Source organism: Pleurodeles waltl, chromosome 7 (genome assembly GCF_031143425.1).
Source record: "Pleurodeles waltl isolate 20211129_DDA chromosome 7, aPleWal1.hap1.20221129, whole genome shotgun sequence".
NCBI classification, from domain to species: Eukaryota; Metazoa; Chordata; class Amphibia; order Caudata; family Salamandridae; genus Pleurodeles; species Pleurodeles waltl.
Genome location: NC_090446.1, coordinates 1,315,761,031 through 1,315,781,832, shown reverse-complemented (window position 1 = coordinate 1,315,781,832; position 20,802 = coordinate 1,315,761,031). Strand labels below are relative to the sequence as shown.

General features: G+C 48.1%; 1 protein-coding gene across 4 annotated transcripts in view; it reads right to left on the bottom strand.

The window, feature by feature from the left end:
- The window catches only part of LOC138246238 (sulfotransferase 2B1-like), a 361,323-nt gene that overhangs the window by 186,516 nt on the left and 154,005 nt on the right, over positions 1 to 20,802 (bottom strand). For all 4 annotated transcript variants that reach the window (XM_069200642.1, XM_069200640.1, XM_069200639.1 and 1 more), the window contains one exon: positions 1,831 to 1,973. In XM_069200642.1, coding sequence (XP_069056743.1) covers positions 1,831 to 1,966 — 136 coding nt within the window. In that variant the 5' untranslated portion in view covers positions 1,967 to 1,973. The remainder of the gene's footprint in view (positions 1 to 1,830; positions 1,974 to 20,802) is intronic.

Genomic DNA, 20,802 nt, shown 5'->3' with positions numbered 1-20,802 from the left:
ACCTGAGCCTTTTTGTTTGTGTGTAGGACTTCTAATCATTAGCAAAATGGTCACTGTTGCTACACCTGTAAAAATCTTCTCCATAGTTGTTTGTATCCTGTTTTTTTTTTGCTTGTTAATCAATGATTTGCCTGTTTTTTCCTGATATTTCTTATAATCTTTTTGTGTTACAGGTTTCTTATTGTTATTTTTTACTTTGGCAGCAGTTTTTGTTTCCTTTTCTGCCTTCTCTTTCTGTTCAGAGATTACTACTTTCGCACATCTCCCCATTAGTTCTGCTATTTTAACTACATCAATCACTTCCTGTAAAGGAGCTTCTCATTTTGCCCACAGGTTCTCTTGTATATTAGGCTCCGCTGCCTGCATGACTATCTGGTCATGAATTAGTTCATCATGCAGGTCATCAAATCAAAATGTTAGTGCCATATTTTTCAAGGATGCCTCAAAATCTTCAATAGACTCCTCTTTGCCCTGTTTTGTATAGAAAAATGTGTATCTGTGTATACCCATAAATACTCTGGGTTTAAAATCTTCTCTGCATTAGAACATACGCCACCATGCCCCTGTTCCCTAGGTGTCTTTTTAATCCTATTATAAACCTTTAGTCTTCCTAGATCTAAACAATGTAGGAACATTTTTTCTTTTTTTCTGGTGTAGCATCCTCATTATCATAAGCAAAAATATTCTTGTCATTCTTCCCATTTAATCAAAGTGTCTCCTGATGTTGTCATAAAAGCTTGTGGTGGCATAATATTTCATACATTTGAAGAAGTCTTGCCAACTATTTTTAAATGCTCTATGTACTGAGTCTGGCAATATGTCTTTGTTAATCACTTTCTCTGTGCATTACTGCTTTGTTTATTAAGGCTGTTCTGCCTCCGTAACAATAAGATGTCTGCTACTTAAGGTGATTTTCCCAAATCAAAATGACAGAGTGGTACAGTACATGTTAATTGCTCTCTTCTAAGAAATTAAGGTGGCTGCCATTTGTACACATGTTTGTAGGGGTAGTAGGGCTCCTTGTCTCAATCCCTTTCTCCAAAGAGCTAGAATAGTTAGTATTGGTATTGTATTGGTTGTGTTGTTTTCTACAGGCGATGGGCTTGTTTATGTGGTCTTAAGTGTAATCTGCAATATGAATGGCTAGATGACTGAGTGGATGATGGATAGCAGAGATGACAAATGGATGATTGATGAATGGATGGATGGACAGCAGAACTGATGGATTGAAGGATGAATGTCAGTGGAAGGGTGGATGGATGGTAGAGTGGATCAGTACATTGTTGGATAGTACAATATAGGAATGGATGGATGGATGGCGGAGAGTCTAAATCGCTAGACCGTAAAGTAGATGGATGGATAATATAGTGGATGGATGGATGGATGGATGATAGTGTGGATGGATGGATGGCAGAGTGGATGGATTGATGAGTGGCAGAGTGGATGGATGAGTGACAGAATGGGTGGATGGCGTAGTGAATGGATGGATGGCGTAGTGTATGGATGGACGGGTGGATTGATTGCAGAGTGGATCAATGGACAGAAAGTAGATTAGTAGATGAATGGATAGATGGATAAATGAATGAGGAAAGTTTTAATGATGATGAAAGAATGAATGGGACAGAGTGTAAAGGTGAAATAGTAGATATCAGTAGGTGGATGGAATGGTGAAAGAATACATTGGTAGATGCATTGATGGAAGAGACAAAGAAGCTGTTGTATGGAGGATTTGGCTCACTTGCTTGTTTGCATCAGAGCTTTAATTCAAAGTGGGGAAATTTTTATTTTCTGCTGCTCGCTTCACTCACTTTACTTCGACTTGTGATATACCTGATTTGGGATATGTCACGTTATAGACATCATCATCCAGGACTTGAAACTCATTTTCTGCAAAGTTCAGGCTTTCAGGTGTATAGGACGGTGGGCTAAAGTTGATTCCTTTGTACTGGAAGTATTGCGAAGGCATTTTATAACTAGAAAGAAAAGAAAGAGAATTATACGTCAGGTAGCTCTGGTTGTCTAAACAAAACAAATTACTCTAAATCATTCATTCCTAAATCACCACATTAAAACTATTAACAACAATAAAAAATGGTTCAATTTTGCAGTTGCTGTGTGGACGATCTGCGTTGGTAGTGAAGATCTTTTTTTATTTTTTTCTTAATGTGTTTATTGATTTTCAAAGTATAAAGTGTACCCACAGATTGTATACAGCAATAATACCACACAGGAAAAGGGGGAAGTCAATAGTGGAGTATACATGAAACATGATTGTTAGACCTGACAGCCTTAGCAGGGTCATCCCCCAATGTTTTGCCTGCTTCCATCCACTTTTCTGACAATGTTTTTGCCGGTTTTAGGACTCTGCACACTTTACCACTGCTAGCCAGTGCTAAAGTGCATATGTTCTCTCCCTTAAACATGGTAACATTGGTTCATACCCAATTGGCATATTTTATCTACTTGTAAGCCCCTAGAAAGTGCGCTACATGTGCCCAGGGCCTGTAGATTGAATGCTACTAGTGGGCCTGCAGCACTGGTTGTGCCACCCACATAAGTAGCCCCTTAAGTATGTCTCAGGCCTGCCATTGCAAAGCCTGTGTGTTCAGTTTCACTGCCACCTCGACTTGGCATTTAAAAGTACTGGCCAAGCCTTAAATTCCCTTTCTCTACACATAAGTCACCCCTAAGGTAGGCCTTAGGTAACCCATAGGGCATGGTGCTATGTAAGCAAAAGGTAGGATATGAACATGTATGTTTTATATGTACTGGTAGTGGAAAACTCCTAAATTCATTTCCCACTACTGTGAGGCCTGTTCTTTTCATAGGATAGCATTAGGGCTACCCTCATATACTGTTTGAGTGGTAGATTCTGATCAGAAAGGGATAACCAGTTCATATTTAGTATGGTCAGAGTGGTAATAGAAAGTCGTAATTATTGGTTAGGTTGGATTTTATATTATTATTTTAGAAATGCCACTTTTAGAAAGTGAGCATTTCTCTGCACTTAAAATCTGTCTGTGCCTTACAGCCTGTCTCCAATCCATGTCTGGGCTGGGCTGGTTGACAGCTCCCTTATGCATTTCACCCAGACAACCATTAACACAGGATACTCAGTCACACCTGCACTCATTTGCATACTGAATGGGTCTTCCTGGGCTGGGAGGGTGGAGGGCATGACACATTTCAAAGGCTAGTGGCCTGCTCTCACACAATGGACTGCCAAACCCCCTACTGTTACCCTGGCAGATAGACCTGTACTGAAAGGGGACCTTGTGCATTTCAAAACCACTCTTTGAAGTCTCCCCCACTTCAAAGGCATGTTTGGGTATATAAACTGGGTCTCTGACCCCACCAACAGACACTTCCTGACCTGAACCTGCAACCTGTCAAGAGGAACTGCCTGGCTGCCCAAAGGACTCATCTAGACTGCTGTGCTGTGAAGGACTGCTGCCCTGCTGCCCTGCTACCCTCTGACTTTGCTGAGAAGTGCTCTCCAAGGGCTTGGATTGAACTTGCCTCTTGGTTTCTGAAGTCTCAGGGCCAAAAAGACTTCATCTCTTCAAGGAAACTCCTTGTGCTCTGAAAATTTACTCAAAGCCTGCTGGAAATGACACACAACCTGCCCTGCAATGAGAAAACTGCTGCACAGCCGAACCAGAATGACGCAGCCCAACTTCCCAAACAAAGGTCGACGCAGGGCCTGCGTTGTGACCAGAAATTTGACACACGGCCATACCGGATCAATGCACAGCCGAGCAGGAACGACGCAGCCCGACTTTCTGAGTGAAGTATTGAGGCAGTGCCTGCAGTGCAACAGAAATTTCAACGCATCGCCTACCGGATCGACAACGCCTGTGAAGCCTTCCCGCACACCCAGGATTTTCCTTGCATCCTCCCTGGGCGCCAAAAGATCCCCGCATCGCAGTGAGGAACCAAGACTGCAAACCGGAAATCGACGTAAAGCCTCTTGCAGTGTGGAAAGAAATGACACCCACCTTATATTTTCACATATCTCCTCCTCTGCAGTGTTATTTTTGCTGCAAACCAGGCACTTTCTGCTAACAAGAGACAACTGTTGATTTAAATTTAAGTCTTCTTAATCCTGCAAAAGTGATATTTCAACTTGTGCTTATTTAATCTTTATCATTTTTTCCTTCATTTAATCAGATAAATATCTTATCTTTTTCTAAACCAATGTGGTGTATTTCTGTGTTGTTTTCACTGTGTTAGTGTGTGGTTTATTGCACAAATACTTGACACATTGCCTTCTAAGTTAAGCCTGACTGCACAGTGCCAAGCTACCAGAGGGTGGGCACAGGATAATTTGGATTGTGTGTGACTTACCCTCATTAGGAATGTGGTCCCTATTTGGACAAAGGTGAATACCACTGCCAACTAGAGACCCCATTTCTAACAATGATACATCAAAAACACATCAGAACAACAACCTAATCACGTGTGTGGCTAACTCTACTCTGTTCTATCTATCCCACTCCAACCTCTGGATCCTCCTTAGTCTCCCATTCTAAGGTCAACAAGGCCTTGCCCCTGTCATTCCAGGTTGCTATGCCATACCCACACTTGTCTGAACCCAGTGTGTCATTCTGCCTATCTGTGGTTAATAAAAATTTCGGCTTGGTGTGTGGTGTACCCATTGTGGCAAGCAATTCATACCAGATCCCACCACCTCACTGGGGACAGTCACCTGAGTGTACCTCTAGCTTCTCTAAGTAGGCATCCTAATTAAGTAGTGGGTCTTCCCCTCATCCTGTATGGCTCAGCCCACTGTGGACTACCAGTTCAGTTGTGACTCACCTGCAGAGGTCAGCACGCCATCTTTGGAGCAGCAGCACAATAGGCGACTTCTCTGCCATCATGATGCAGCGATTCACCAAAATCAATGCTAGATTCCGAAACAGCATGAGGACTCTTGTCTTACAGATAACACTCCCTATATCAAGGATATATTGCAACGGATCCAGAGGAAATAAGCTGTCTGTCACCTTCATCACTGCCTCCATGACCTGCTGCCAGAATGGAGATAGGACAAAGTCAACCTCCTCCTCACCACATCTTGGGCTCCTACTAGGTGCTCCAGTGTACATATGCTTGATTCTCTGTGGCACCAGTTATGCATAGTGCAAGAAATTAAACAGTATCAGGGGAAACAAAGAATTTTGAGACACTTGTCTAACCGATTGTAGGCAACTAGCCCACAGCTTAACTGGGATGTCAGCATTTAGTGCGTCCTTTCACAAATCTCTCAGTGTTATAGTATCCCTCCCAGAATGGCTGCGCAGTGCAGTGTAGAGATGTGTTATGGCTCCGGAGCAATTAAGCAACCCTCCCCCGGTCAATACAGCATCTAGTGGGGTCCCCAATGAGGGGAGCTCCCTGTCAAAACCCCAGGTTCACCTTATCACACTTCTAAGGGCAGAATGGTGCGGGAACTGTTATTGCCCCCACCCATATTTCTCTGTCATGTCCTCAAATGTCCGCATCTCCTCATCACGCATCATGTCTGCCCACGTTCAAATCTCAACCTCCTCCCAGTCTCTGGTCCTGTATGTCCCTGGTAAACATGCACATCTGCCATTTTCCACAGCAGAAGGCTGAGGACAAAGGGTGTGGACCTTAAATTGTCTCTGATATAGTTCCTCCAGACCTGCACAGCAACTTGCACTAGCACACCTCCTGTCACTACTGGAGCAGTGATGTCTGTGTAGGAGAGGCTACCCGCCTAGACCATAAAGCAGACTCAGATGATCCAGGTGTGGTGCCTGGACCAGCCACCACAATGGCCACTGCAAGTGTATGGCCACATAGTACACCACGTACCATGGGGTACCCAATCCACCATGCTCTAGAGGTACATACAGTTTACTGATAGCCACTCAGCATCTACCATTACCCCATATTTGTTGTATCAACAGACTATGCAGCTCTCAAACTGCTTTAGGACCATTGGAAAAAGTATACCAACCTGGGCAGTACCAACATTTTAGACACAGCAAGCCGACCCATTGGTGACAATGGTAGGCTGGTCCAAACGGGGAGCAAACGATGAATAGATGCCAGCACTTTAACTAGGTTCCCTATGAATAAGACAGTCTATTAATGAAACACCTGGATCCATAGGTACTTCAGGGTGTCAAACTGCCATGTCAGCCCCATATCTGACAGTGCTGCTGTCTGAATCTCTGGCAGTGGTGTGAGAGGGAACAAGCAAGACTTATCCCCATTGGTACGGAGGTCTGATACATTCCTAATGTATGGTAGTGAAGATTAACAGTATATGCTGGGGATACATATCACTTAGAAATGGCATTAAGGCAAAATATTACACCAGACTGAGGATTTCTTTTTAAATACAAATAAGAAATCATCTGATTTCTACTAGTGATCTCTTGGTGTGGTGGGCTTAGTGGACTAGTTCATCCACAGTGTAGTACCTGCCACACCCACTCAACCATTTATCCTTCAGAGGTCAATGAAATGAGAGTCCCACTGAACGGGTTCATAATAAACACATAGGGGGTCATTCTGACCCTGGCGGCTGGTGGCCGCCAGGGCCACCGACCACGGGAGCACTGCCAACAGGCTGGCGGTGCTCCCACGAGCATTCTGACCGCGGCGGTTCAGCCGCGGTCAGAAGCGGAAAGTCGGCGGTCTCCCGACGACTTCCCGCTGCTCGGGGGAATCCTCCATGGATGCGGAGCGCGCTCCGCAGCCATGGGGATTCTGACACCCCCTACCGCCATCCCGCCAGGAACAGGATGGCGGTAGGGGGTGCCGCGGGGCCCCTGAGGGCCCCTGCAGTGCCCATGCCAATGGCATGGGCACTGCAGGGGCCCCCGTAAGAGGGCCCCACTGTGTATTTCAGTGTCTGCAATGCAGACACTGAAATACGCGACGGGTGCAAACTGCACCCGTCGCACCCCTGCAACTACGCCGGCTCAATTCTGAGCCGGCGTCCTCGTTGCAGGGGCATTTCCTCTGGGCCGGCGGGCGCTCTTTTGGAGACCGCCCGCCGGCCCAGAGGAAATGTCTGAATGGCCGCCGCGGTCTTATGACCGCGGTGCGGTCATTTGGCGGCTCCCTCCAGGCGGGCGGCGCCCGCCGGGCTCAGAATGAGCCCCATGATTTTCAGCACCAACATGCTCAAAGGGATGAACCAATGGCAAGAGTACAAATAGGGCAATGCATCTTCCATCCGCTGCAGATAAAACGAGGGGCGCAACAATTTTGCCCGCTGTCCCCTCCACTATTCGCTCTGGCCATGGAGCCCCTAGCACAGAAACTACGCTAATTAGGGGGCGTGTGGGGTGTCCCCAGGTTATATGGGGAAATTCATAAAGTCTCATTATATGTGGAAGACATCCTGATTTATATCCAATACCTAAGTAAATGGCTTTGCCCCAATCTAGAACCTATTACGGGAATTCAACATGGCATATGGGTTGCGAGCACATAGGGCAAAGTCTTGCCTGTTCCCTTTGCATCCACACTGCCCTTCACAGGGCTTTCAGATAGAGGGCCACAGACTACAAAGGGAACGCAACACGTTCAGGTATTTGGACATTAATATCTACCACGACAAACAAGATTTACTAGATGGTAATTTCACAAAAGCAGTGGCAGCAATGAGGCCTCAGATGGCCTTTTGGAGCATGCTGCCCCTCGCCGTTCTGGGTTGGGTGTCTTTGGCAAAAATAGTAATGCTACCCCGACTGTTATACTTCTTTCAGAATTTACCACTCTATATACCCTGATCTACCGTTCATGCTTTGCATTCCACATTAGGGTCCTTTATTTGGAACAAGGGCAGACGCTGAGTAGTACTTTGAATACTACAGCTCCCTATAACAAAACGCAGCTTATGTATCCCAAATTTGGAACATTATTACTTGAAGGCGCAGTTATTATGACCCACATATTGGTTGGTGGGGTGATACACAGAAGTGGTAAGCCCCCTCGTCCCTGCACATGTGCGAGAAGAGATGCAACGCCTCTTTATGTCTCAGGTGCACCTCCCACCAATGGCGAACAGCTTAATGAAAATCGTGCTCCAAAGCTTTCACCGTAGCCTGAAACTTATAGCAAAGATACCACTTTATTCACCAGGCATACCACTCCGGTCAATATCCACCTTCTGTGAGATGCTGGGAGAATTGGGGCTGACCACGTGGTCAGAGGCAGGTTTGAATACAATGGGCTCTCTGCTTCAGGAGAGCACATTCTTAATATATTTGAGCATCTGCGAGAGGAGTCTGGGTTGCCTGCAGGACACTTTCTAGCACATGCGCATCAATGACACAGAACCAGACCCTCGCCCACTAGTACGGGACGCAAATTGATCACATGGCTGGCCCGAGTGTTTGCACATGCTGCCCAGGACCCCTTAGTTGCAACTCGTAGAGAGTGGGAGAGGTACCTGTGTAAAGAATTCATTATTAAGGAATGGGAGACAGCTCTAAAGTACCCTAGGTGAGCGTTGCAAAACGCAAAATTTCAATATATTGAGTGTAACATTCTGCATAAAGTGTACCTCACACCTGTGAGGTACATTATGGATGAACCAATCCCCAAAACAATTCAGACAGACAGTACTTGCACTATAGCACTGGTCAGCAGTGGTAGCGTGCCCAGGTTCATAAGGCTAGCAAAAATGAAATTCAGCACAGGATCAAAAATAGCAGGTCAGAAGCAAAAAGACAGGGGAGGCAACACCAAGTGCTGACAGGTCAAACAATAACATAAAAAGTTTCCTACCCACAAAACATCTCCAGTCGAGACCCTTTGACTGGTGTCATGTTTCCCCTTTGGCCAGGCACCCCGGGGTTGCAAAGACTTTGGAGTTGGTTCAAAGACATTTCTGGTGAGGAAAGATGGCAGCAGACATTAAGTGTGTGCACAGGCAAAAGCTGATCATTCCAAACCTTGAGAGTTGTTCCAACTTATGCCTACTCCAAACCAGCCATGGAGAACCATTAGTATGGATTTTATTACAGAACTTCCAAAAGATGAAGGGTTTCCTTCAATACTAGTGATAATTGACAGATTGACTAAGATGGGTAATTTCGTTCCATGTAAAAAGTTACCTACAGCTGGGGAAACAGCTCAAGTGATAATGGAGCAAATAGTAAAGCTAAATGGAATGCCAGAGGTTATAGTTTCAAATAGAGGCCCTCAGTTCTCGGCACGCTTCTGGCAGGCATGGTGTGAGGCATTAAATATTTCAGCAGCCCTTTCCACTAGTTGTCACCAACAGTCAGATGGACAAACAGAACGACTAAGCCAAACATTAAAAAAGTACTTAAGGTGTTATGCAACTGAAGCTACTGAATCCTGGATGTCTTTGTTGTGGCTAGCTGAATTTTCATACAAAAATGCATGACACTTGTTAGAAATGGGGTATCTAGTTGGCAGAGGTATACACCCTTATCCAAGTAGGGAGCACAATCCTAGTCAGGGTAAGTTACACACAATCCAAATTATCCTATGCCCACCCTCTGGTAGCTTGGCACTGAGGAGCCAGGCTTAACTTAGAAGGCAATGTGGAAAGTATTTGCACAATAAATCATGGAATACCCCAGTGAAAACAACACAAAAGCACACCACACAGGTTTAGAAAAATATAAGATATTTATCTGAGTGAATTAAGGTCAAAATGATCAAGATTTGATAAGTACAAGTTGAAATATGACTTTTGTAATGATAAGAAGAGTCTTAAGTCTTTAAAAAGCAACAAGTGTCTCTTGCAAGAACAAAGTACCTGGTATGCGTCAAAATTACACGCACGGAGACCGCAGAGAAGGAGATGCATGGATAATGAAGGGTGTGCGTCCGATTTTCGGGTGCACACAGACGATGCCTCTATTCTTTTCCACGCGGCAAGGAGTTTGCATCGAATGCTGGGTCTTTTGACACCCAGGGACGATGCTTGGAAATCCTGGGCATGCAGGACGAAGTCACAGGTGCTGCGTCAATCCGGTGGGTGATGCGTTGGAGTTTCTATCACATATCAGGCGCTGCTTGAATTCCTCTGACAGGAAGTCGGGCTGCGTTACTCCGGTTTGGCGATGTGGTGATTCTTTCACCTCTAGGCAGACTGTGCGTTGATTCCGGTGGGCTGTGTGTCGATTTTCGCTGCACAAGGCATTCCTTTGCAGAGGTGATGTCTTTTAAGCCATGAGACTTCGGGAAACAGGAGGCAAGCTCAATCCAAGCCCTTGGAGAGCACTTCTCAGCAGAGCCAGAGGCCAGCAAGGCAGCAGTCCTTCACAGCAAAGAAGTCCAGGTGAGTCCTTTGGGCAGCCAGGCAGCTCCTCTTGGTAGGCTGTAGGTTCAGAGTATCTAGATCATACAGCCTAAGTGTCTAAGTTGGTAGGGTCAGGGACCCAGTTTATATACCCAAAAGGTGCTTTGAAGTGAGGGAGACTTCAAAGAGTGGTTTTGAAGTGCACAAGGTCTTCTTTCACTACAACCCTGTCTGTCAGGGTCCCAAAAGGGGGTTTGGCAGTCCACTGTGTGAGGGCAGGCCACTGTCCTTTGAAATGTAAGCGTCAGGCCCTCCACCTTTCCATCCCAGGAAGACCCATTCAGTATACAGATGTATGCAGGTGTGACTGAGCATCCTGTGTTGGTGGTCTGGGTGAAATGCCCAAGGGAGCTGTCAACCAGCCCAACCCAGACATGGATTGGAGATAGGCTGTAAGGCACAGAATGATTTAAGTGCAGAGAAATGCTCACGTTCTAGAAATAGCATGTCTAAAATAGTAAGATAAAATCCAACTTCACCAATAAGCAGAATTTTGTATTACCATTCTGGCCATACTAAATATGACCTGTTTATGTTACGACTCTGTCGTCCCATCTCTAGGGGGTGCTGTAAGGGGACTGTCGGAAGCCTGGGAATCACCTTGAACACTTGTCTAGAGTCCCTTGCTGACTCCTGTTTGTTTCTCTTTTCGCCATGGTATACTTTTATAATATTACATTTGCTTCCTGGGAGTGTCTGAAACTACACACACCTGAGACCTCTCCTGTGCAGCCCAGTCATGTGATTCCACCTGGCGTTTTCTGTAGCTTGGAACTGCTTACAAGCAGCCATTTTCTCAAGATCCCTGTGGTGCATTGGAGTTTGATTCCTTTGTGTTACAGACCCTTTATCAGATGGTGTTCCAGTCTTGCTCCTGTTCTGTTCCAGTTTAAACCGGTTTCCTGATTATCTGCCCTGTTCCTGATTGTTCCAGCCAGAGTCTGCTCCCTATCTCTTAGCCCTGTACTTGTTTGTTTCTTTCAGAGCCTGCTCCCTGTTTCTCTGTCCTATTCCTGCCTTTTTTCAGCCTGAACCTGCTCTCTGTTTCCCAGTCCTGTTTTCTGCTTATTCCTACTCCCTGTATTCCAGCCCTGTCCTTACTTGTTCCAGCCAGAGCCTGCTCTCTGTTTCCCAGTCCTGTCTCTGTTTGTTCCAGCCAGATGTTTGCACCCTGTTTTCCAGTCCTAGTCCTGCCTTTGCTTCAGCCTGAGCCTGTTCCCAGTTCCTGCCTCTGTCTCCTAGTTTGGCTCTTCTTTTTCTGTTTCCTCTCAGTATTTGTGTCTGGTAAGTGTTCTATCAGTCTTCACCAGTGTATAAGTGTCCTCCTTTGTACTCGGGTTGGCTCCTGGTTTCCAGGAGGCAATTCCATCCCCCATCCTTGTCTAGTGTTATATGTTGTCTTTCGTGCCTAACAGTGACAGTGTGCTATTGCTGTTTTTCCAGGAATCACCATTGTGTTTCCACCTGGACCCACAAGAGCTTGTCTTGTATATGTAAGTACTATCCTTGTTTGTGCTCTAGGGTCCAGAGACAGAATAATTTCTGTTGCCTCCTTTCTATGGGGCAGGCAGGGTGACTATCTGTAAGAGCAAACTGCACAGAGGCATTGACATTCCCTGACACTGTGGGAGGTTCTGCGCCCTACTCTGTGTACAACCCCAGCGTGTTTGTCCATTAGTAATCCGTTTTCTGTTTTTTCACACATGGGTTGCTCTGCTTTTACTTTCCTGTTTCCTGTGCCTGTCCATAACTGTCCTTTCCGTGTATGCCTTTAGCTGCTCTTGTGCCCCAGTACACTACCTCTTTAGGATAGTCGGTGATCTCAAGAGGTGTCCCAACCAGAGCCCTGATCAGACCGTGACAGTTTACCCCGTTCTGATCAGAATCTACCACTCAAACAGACTATGAGGGTAGCTCTAATGTAAGCCTATTAAAGGAGCGGGCCCCACAGCAGTGGAAAATGGATTTAGGGGTTTTCCACTGCCAGGACATATAAAACACACAGATAGTTACTTAGGGCCTACCTTAGGGGTGACAGATGTAGAAAAGGGGAGTTTCAGGCTTGGCAAGTACTTCTAAATGCCAAGTCGAAGTGGCAGTGAAACTGCACACACAGGCCTTGCAATGGCAGGCCTGAGACATGGTTAAGGGGCTACCTATGTGGGTGGCGCAATCAGTGCTGCAGGCCCACAAGCAGCATTTAATTTACACGCCCTGGGAACATGCAGTGCACTTTACTATGGTCTTACAAGTAACTTAATTATGCCAATTGGGTATGAGCCAATGTCACCGTGTTTTAATGGAGAGAGCATATGCACTTTAGCACTGGTTAGCAGTGGTAAAGTGTGCAGAGTCCTAAACCCAGCAAAAACAGTGTCAAAAAGTGGAGGGAGGCAGGCAAAAAGTTGGGGGTGACCTCCCCAAGGCTGTCATCTCTAACAGCACTGCCCTATTGGTGCCTCACCTTTTTATGCCAATTATGGTTTCCATCCAAAAACTAAGCCCATCTCCATAAGCTCGGAGACCTCAAGTCAGCCCAACATACTATCATGTGTAAAAAAAATACAACAAGTCACAGAAGATACAAAGACATCTAAGTCAAGCAGAACAACAATATAAGTGATGGGCAGATCGTCATCATTGTTCAGGGTCACAACATCAGCTAAGTGACCGGATGTGGTTATCCACAAGAAATATACATGTTAAGTACAGGAGTATGTTCCATTCCAGATACACCAGCCCCTACAAACTGCTTAGACAAGTTAATCCTGTGGTGTACAAACTCAAATTGCTACAACCCCTACAAATACATCCAGTGTTTCATAGCAGTGTGCTGAAACCAGCCACAACTGCCAAAAGGAAAACAGTGCCACCAGTGATGCTTGATGGTCAAAGCGAGTATGAGGTACACCACATCTTGGATTGCAAATTCAGAGGGGGTTCATTGTGGTACCTGGTGTCTTGGAAAGGGTATACAACTGAAAATTATTCTTGGGAACCTGACAATAACATCCATGATCTTTGACTGGTAAAGGTGTTTCATGAAGCCAATCCAAGTAATTTTGGATGTAACAGGCACCTGGGAGGAGGGTCTACTGTCAGGGAAAGGTAGGCATTGGTGCCTTTGAGTTTCATATTTAGCCTCTAGAAACTCACATTCAAAGACAAAAAGTACTTCCAAGTTATTTCCTTAATATTCATCTAGGGAATTCAACTACAACTTGTAGGAGGCTGGCCCTCTAGGCACACTGTGTAGAGGGTCCGGGCAACCACACATTGGTTTACAGAGGTAAAAACTAGACCACCTAATGCTCTAATTTTTATGGTAGGTTGGTCGAATAGTTAGGCTAATCTTGGAGAAGTGCAAAGTATTTGTTATACTCACAGTATCGATAAATCAAAACACACACTCAAAATAATAACTTGAGACCAAATTACAAAAATACTTCAGATTTTTATAAAGTTTTTAAGACCAAGGTCATCAAAATTGGGTAAGTACTTAGTAACGTATGAATTTTCAAACTTTAGAAAACGTCTCAGTTCTGTGCGTAATTATGCACCATAGGAATCAATGGAAAAAGACTTTAAAAATGCATATTAACTCAGGCAATGTGTTTATCAATGTCTCCTTTTACAGATAGGTTGAGGTCGTTGGTGGGCCCTGTGGACCAGCTGGAGAAGTTCAGATGGCTCCCGGTTTCGGTAGGAGCAGCTGAAGTAAGTCGTTGGAGCTGGTGCAAGAACACTGCGGGGAACCAGTTGGAAAAGCACTACACAGGTGGACTTCAAGGTGATTCCGGTGGGTTCCCTTGGAGTGTCAAGGTTGCAAGGGGTGGGGGAAGCTTAGAACACAGCTATATCTTCATTGCAGGGCACAGGGCAGCCAGGTGCAGAGTGAATCGGTGAGCCAGGAGCTGTGTGCATAGGTGCCCTTGGAAGCATTAGGAAAGTCACTTTAAGGGTTGCATGCAAGTCAGCAGGGGTCCTGATGGTTCTGAAGTCTCTTGACTGGGGATTCCTCCTGGTCCTTTTTCAGTCTGGATTGGACTGTCCTAAGTGTCCAACATTGGGTAACCAGTACCTGGGGCTATTGCATGGGTCAGCCACTGGAGGTCATAGGACCACCAAGCTTGGCACACTTGCAGATTTTGTCCTCATGGTCCATCAGGTGAAATTTAGTCCAGCTGCAGCATCTGATTCCTTGGTCAACAGCCAGTCAGTGAACTGGACTTCATTGGTCTTTGTTGCAGGAGAGTGATGCCTCCACTCTGAAGGGAGATCTTTGGCATTTTTTAGAAGAGTGGAGGTCCTCTGGGAATTTGTTGGGTCCTTAAAGTGTCCGAGCAACCCCTCAGCAGTGATTGTCAAGTATTGAGTGCAACAGGCAGGGTTTGGTGCTTTGTTTTTGATGCAGCAGGACTTCAGTCATCTAGCCTGAGGTCTTCTTAGATGCTGGTCTTCTTGTGTTCCTGGAATCTGAACCTGTGGCTCAGGGACTCCCACTAAATACTGTATTTAGTAGGCGTTTAGAGGAGTACCTCATAGTGACCAATGGGTCATCTACCTTAGGGTGGATATACCCACTAAGTGACCACTTCCTGCAGGAAGAGGTCACTTCCCCACAACAGATTGGCTATTTTCCTTCCATGCAATATGGTGTAAAATGAAATAGAGGGGTCACCTCCCATGCAATACCTTAGGAATGGTGCAAGCTGGGGCTGATAACTCCTCCTGTCCTTTGTATGCTTTCCCACCATTGCTCCCACCAAAAGTGGGGATTTGCAATGGGGTGGCCATCTGCTGCTAGCAGCAGGCCTAGTGATTGAGTTTCAAAGGTAGTAATCCCTTTGAAGCTCACTAGCAGGGCAATGCACATTCCTGACGAGGGAGGTGTGTCACCTCCACCCAGGAAGGGCGTTGTTCTGGGATCCAGAGAGCAGTAGCTCTGACTCCATGGATCTAGAATCTTTTCCTGTGGTGGCAGGCTGGTTGTGACTGGCCAGCAACAATGCCAGGGTTAGTTAGCTTTGCAGGAGTCACCTCTAAGGTGGCCCTTGGGTACATTTTGCAATAAATCCAATACTGGTACCAGTTTGGATTTGCCATTCTGAGTTGTTTGATACCAAACAACCCAGGGTTCAGAGTAGCCATCATGTAGCCGTGACTCATGTACTGACTAGTGTCTAGCACATGTATATAAAATGGCTGCTCTTGCTATGTCCCAGGTTTGTCAAGGTCACAGCAGGGGCATATTGGTCATCCAGCTATGCCCTCACATACAGTACAGTGCATCCTGCCTTACGGCTAGAAGGCCTGCCAAAGAGGTGACTTATTTATATTGCATGCAGTGTATAGTGGACATGACACACAGGCTGTGTGTCATGTCGGGTTTGCATTTTAGGATTACACCAGGACACTCAGCCTGCAATGGCAGTGCTGGGTGCATCTGAACGAATGGCCCTTGAGGGAGGCTCAATCTGTGCTGCTGCCCTCAGGGGCCTTCCGTTAGTACCCCATGCCCTGGGTACTTAAGTACTATTTACTAGGGACGTATAGTGGCAGCTAAAGGTGTTACCAATTGGGCCAATGCATCACAACAGTTTTGGGAAAGAGATACGGCCCAGTGAATTCTGGGGCCACAACAAATACAAGGCAAAAAGTGGGGGCTAGTCATGATAAAGAGGCCTTTTCTCATACTACTCCCCCCAAACAAAAGAGGATGAGGCTACCCTTTCCCTAGTAAGTCTTCATCATCTAAGTAGAAGAATCTAGAATAGCCATCGACATTGGCATTGGCATTGGCATTGGCAGTCCCGGGTCTGCGCTCCACTTGAAAGTCCATTCCCTGTAGAGAAAAAGACCACCTAAGCAGTTTAGATTTTCACCCTTCATCTGCTGCCGCCATCAGAGAGGTCTGTCGTCAGTCTCAACTATGAAGTGAGAACCAAACAGGTATGGCCTCAGCTTCTTCAGGGCCCAAGCCACAGCAAAGGCTTTCCTCTCTATAGCACTTCATTTTTTATCCCTAGGGAGTAGTTGTCTGCTTATAAAAGCAGCAGGCTGGTCATGTCCTTCATCATTTTTCTGGACTAGACACACTCCTTCCCCCCGTTCTGAGGCATCTGTTTGGGCAATAAACTGCCTGGAGTAATCAGGAGCTTGTCGGACTGAAGCACAGCACATAGCATTCTTCAGGGAGTCAAAGGCCTTTTGACAACTCACTGTCCAGTTAACCTTTTTGGGCATTTTCTTGGAAGTTAACTCTATGAGAGGGCCAACTATGGTGCCATAATCCTTCACAAATCTCCTATATTACCAAATCACGCCAAGGAATGCCCGACCTGTGTGTGGGTTGTGGGAGCTTCCCAAGCCAGAACAGTCTGTATCATGGGCTGGAGGGGTTGAAAGTGGCCTCCACCAACCAGGTGGCCCAAGTAAACAACTTTGCCCTGCTCAATCTGGCACTTACTGACCTTGATAGTGAGGCCTGCATTCTGCAGAGCATCAAGAACCTTCCCTGAGTGGATCAGGTGATCTTGCCAGGTGAAGCTATAGACAGCTATGTTATCTAGGTAAGCTGCACTAAATCAATCAATCAATCAATCAATCAATTTGTAAAGCGAGCTACATACCCGTGAGGATTTCAAGGTGCTGGGGGTGGGGTGAGGGTGTTGCTACTGCTCAAAGAGCCAAGTCTTGAGGAGTTTTCTGAAGGAAAGAAGGTCCTGGGTCTGTAGTAGATCCGACGGGAGGGTGTTCCAGGTCTTGGCGGCGAGGTACGAGAATGATCTGCTGCCGGAAGATTTGCGCCGGATGCGGGGGATGGAGGCGAGGGCGAGATTGGCGGAGCGGAGTTTCGGGGTGGGGGTGTAGAAGCTGAGTCTGTTGTTCAGGTATGTTGGTCCGGTGTTGTGGAGTGCCTTGCGTGGGTGAGGAGCTTGAAGGTGATCCTCTTGTTGACGGGGAGCCAGTGAAGGTCTCTTAGGTGAGTGGTGATGTGGCAGTGGCGAGGGATGTTGAGGATGAGTCGGGCGGAGGCGTTTTGGATGCGTTGGAGGCATTGTAGGAGTTTGGATGAGATACCGGTGTAGAGAGCGTTGCCGTAGTCGAGTCTGCTGCTGACGAGGGCCTGGGTTACTGTTGTTCTTGTTGGGATCCATTTGTAAACTCTGCGGAGCATGCGGAGGGTGTTGTAGCAGGAGGAGGAGATGGCGCTGACCTGCTTTGACATGGAGAGTGAGGAGTCGAGGGTGAAGCCGAGGTTTTGTGCGCTGTCAGTGGGTGCTGGTGGGGGACCCAGTGTGGTCAGCCACCATGAGTTGTCCCAGGCGGAGGGGGTGCACCCAAGGATGAGGACCTCTGTTTTGTCAGAGTTCAGTTTTAGCTGGCTGTCTCTCATCCAGTCAGCGATGGCTTTTAGTCCTTCGTGGAGGTTGGTTTTGGCGGTGTGCGGGTCCTTGATGAGGGAGAGGATGAGTTGGGTGTCGTCGGCGTAGAAGATGATGTTGAGGTTGTGCTGACGGGCCACTTGTGCGAGGGGGGCCATGTAGATGTTGAAAAGCAACGGGCTGAGGGATGAGCCCTGGGGTACGCCGCAGATGATGTTGAAGGCTTTGGATTGGTACGGGGGAGACAGACTCTTTGGGTTCTGCCGGCGAGGAAGGATACGGTCCATTCGAGGGCCTGGTGCTGGATTCCTGCTGCGTGGAGGTGGGATTTTAGGGTGTGGTGACAGACGGTGCCAAAGGCGGCTGATAGGTCTAGGACGATGATGGCTGATGTTTCTCCATTGTCGAGGTGGCTTCTGATGTCGTCTGTGGCGACGAGGAGGGCGGTTTCGGTGCTGGTTGTGTCTGAAGCCGGACTGGGAGGGGTCGAGGACGTTGTTGTCTTCGAGGTACCGGGTGAGCTGAGTGTTGACCATTTTCTCGATGACCTTTGCCGGGAAAGGAAGCAGAGAGATCGGCGGGTTTCCAGCTTTCCGGGAATCTTGCAGTTTTGAAGGAGATGTTGATGGCTTTCTGTAGGTGTGGTGCGATGGCTGTGTCTGCTTTGTTAAAGATGTGGTGTGGGCAGGGTCCTGATGGTGATCCGGAATGGACGGAGTTCATGGTCTTGCGGGTTTCGTTGTCGCTGATGATGTTTCAGGAGGTCAGTCGGCTGGAGCGGATGGAGTTCGTGGTGGGTGGGGTAGGGGCGTCTGGAGTGTGAGGGGAGTTGAAGCTGTCGTGGATGTCTGTGATTTTTTGGTGGAAGGCGGTTGCTAGGGCGTCGCATAGTTCTTGGGAGGGGGTGATATCGTTGACGGTGGTGTTTGGGTTGGAGAGTTCTTTTACAATCCTGAAAAGTTCTTTGCAGTCGTGGGCGATGTTTTCTAGGTGGGTCTTGAAGGAGGATCTTTTTGCTAGCCTGATGAGTTGGTGGTGTTTGCGTGTGGCATCCTTGAGTGCCGTGTGGTTGTCTGGAGTGCGTTCGAGTAGCCATATTTGTTTGAGTTTTCGGCAGTGGCGTTTGGAGGCTTGGAGGTCGTTGGTGAACCAGGTGGCTTTTTTGTTGATGTGGTTGTTGGAGGGTTTTCTGAGTGGAGCAAGGCAGTCGGCGCAGTCGTTGATCCATAGTTTGAGGTTGTGTGCAGCGATGTCAGGGTCGGTGGGGTTGACGGGCGGTTTCTGGGCTAGGGCGTTGGTTAGTTGAAGTTTGGTGACTTTGCTCCATCGTCCGGTGGGGTGGTTGTTCGGTGAGGTGGTGTTCTGTCTGCTTCTTGAAGGTGAAGTGGACGCAGTGATGGTCGGTCCAGGAGAGTTCGGTGGTATGGTTGAAGGTGACGTGGTTGCTTGTGGAGAAGATGGGGTCAAGGGTGTGACCGGCTGTGTGGGTGTGTGTGTTGAAGAGCTGTGTGAAGCCGAGGTTGGCGAGGTTTTCGGTGAGGGTGGTGGCGTTGGTGTCATTGTTGTTTTCGAGGTGGAAGTTCAGGTCCCGAGGAGGATGTAGTCCGTGGAGGCGAGTGCGTGGTTGCTGGCCAGGTCGGCGATGGCATTGCTGAAAGGTACCCTGGGTCCTGGGGGTCTATAGATGAGTGTTCCTCTGAGCGTGGTGTTGGGGTCCGTGAGGACTTGGAAGTGAAGGAGTTCAGCGGCGCTGAAGGAGTCGTCCAGGGTGGCTTTGTGGACAATGGCCATGCCTCCTCCAGTTCTGTTGGTGCGGTCTCAGCTAGCAATTTTGTATCTGTTCGGGATGGCTATGGCGATGTCGGGTGCTGAGGAGTCGTTCCACCAAGTTTCGGTTAGAAAGGCCACATCCGGGGAAGGTGGAGTCGAGCATGTCCCAGACATCGATGGCGTGCTTGCGTGCTGAGCGGGTGTTGAAGAGTATGCAACGGAGGTGGTTGGTCTTGATCCTAGAAGGTATGTGGGCTCTGTTGCAGGTGAAGCTGCAGTTGTGGCAGGAGAAGGGTCCGTGTGTGCTCTTTGGAGGGATCTGGAAGCAGGTGGTGTCTCGGCTGGTGTTGAGTGCGAGGAGGGTGTTGGTGTTGTAGCGAATGCTGGCGGGGTGGCTGTTGCTGGGGCCAGGGGTTCTGGCGCTGGGCGCGGTCCAGGCACGGTTGGCGTGCCAGTGGCGTGCCTGCTGTGCGGCCCCGCCGCGGCTGCCATAAGAGGAGGGGAGGGTGGGAGTGGCAGCTGGGAGGCGGGAGGGCCTGACGAATGAGAGGGCTGGAGGGTGGGGCTGCAGGGGATGCAGCGGCGGGAAATTAGGCAAAAGAGAATAGTGAGAAGGAGGGGGGAGGTGGGAGGAGCCTCAGGGGATGCAGCGGCGGGGAAAGAGTAAGCTAAAAAATGCGGAGTGGAGGTGGCGCGGAAGGCGGGGAGCAACCTGCCTGCAGAAGTAGGGTCAAAGGTTGCTCCCTGCTGCCGTGGCTGCCATAATAGGAGGGGAGGGTGGGAGTGGCAGCTGGGAGGCGGGAGGGCCTGACGAATGAGAGGGCTAGGGGGTGGGGCTGCAGGGGACGCAGCGGTGGGAAATTAGGCAAAAAGGAACGGTGAGAAGGAGGGGGGAGGCGGGAGGGGCCGAATGGGAAGCAACGGTGGGAAAGTAGGCAAAAAGGAACGGTGAGAAGGGGGGGAGGCGCGAGGGGTCGCAGGGGATGCAGCAGCCGGAAATGAGGCAAAAAGGAACGGTGAGAAGGAGGGGGGAGGCAGGAGGGGCCGGATGGGATGCAGCGGTGGCAAATTAGGCAAAAAGTAACGGTGAGAAGGGAGGAGGCGGGAGGGGCCGCAGGGGACGCGGCAGCGGGAAATGAGGCAAAAAGGAACGGTGAGAAGGAGGGTGGAGGTGGGAGGGGACGCAGCAGCGGGAAATTAGGCAAAAAGGAACTGTGAGAAGGAGGGGGGAGGGGGGAAGGGCAACAGGGGACGCAGTGGTGGGGACAGAGTAAGCAAAAAAATGCGGAGTGGAGGTGGCGCGGAAGGCGGAGCGGGGAG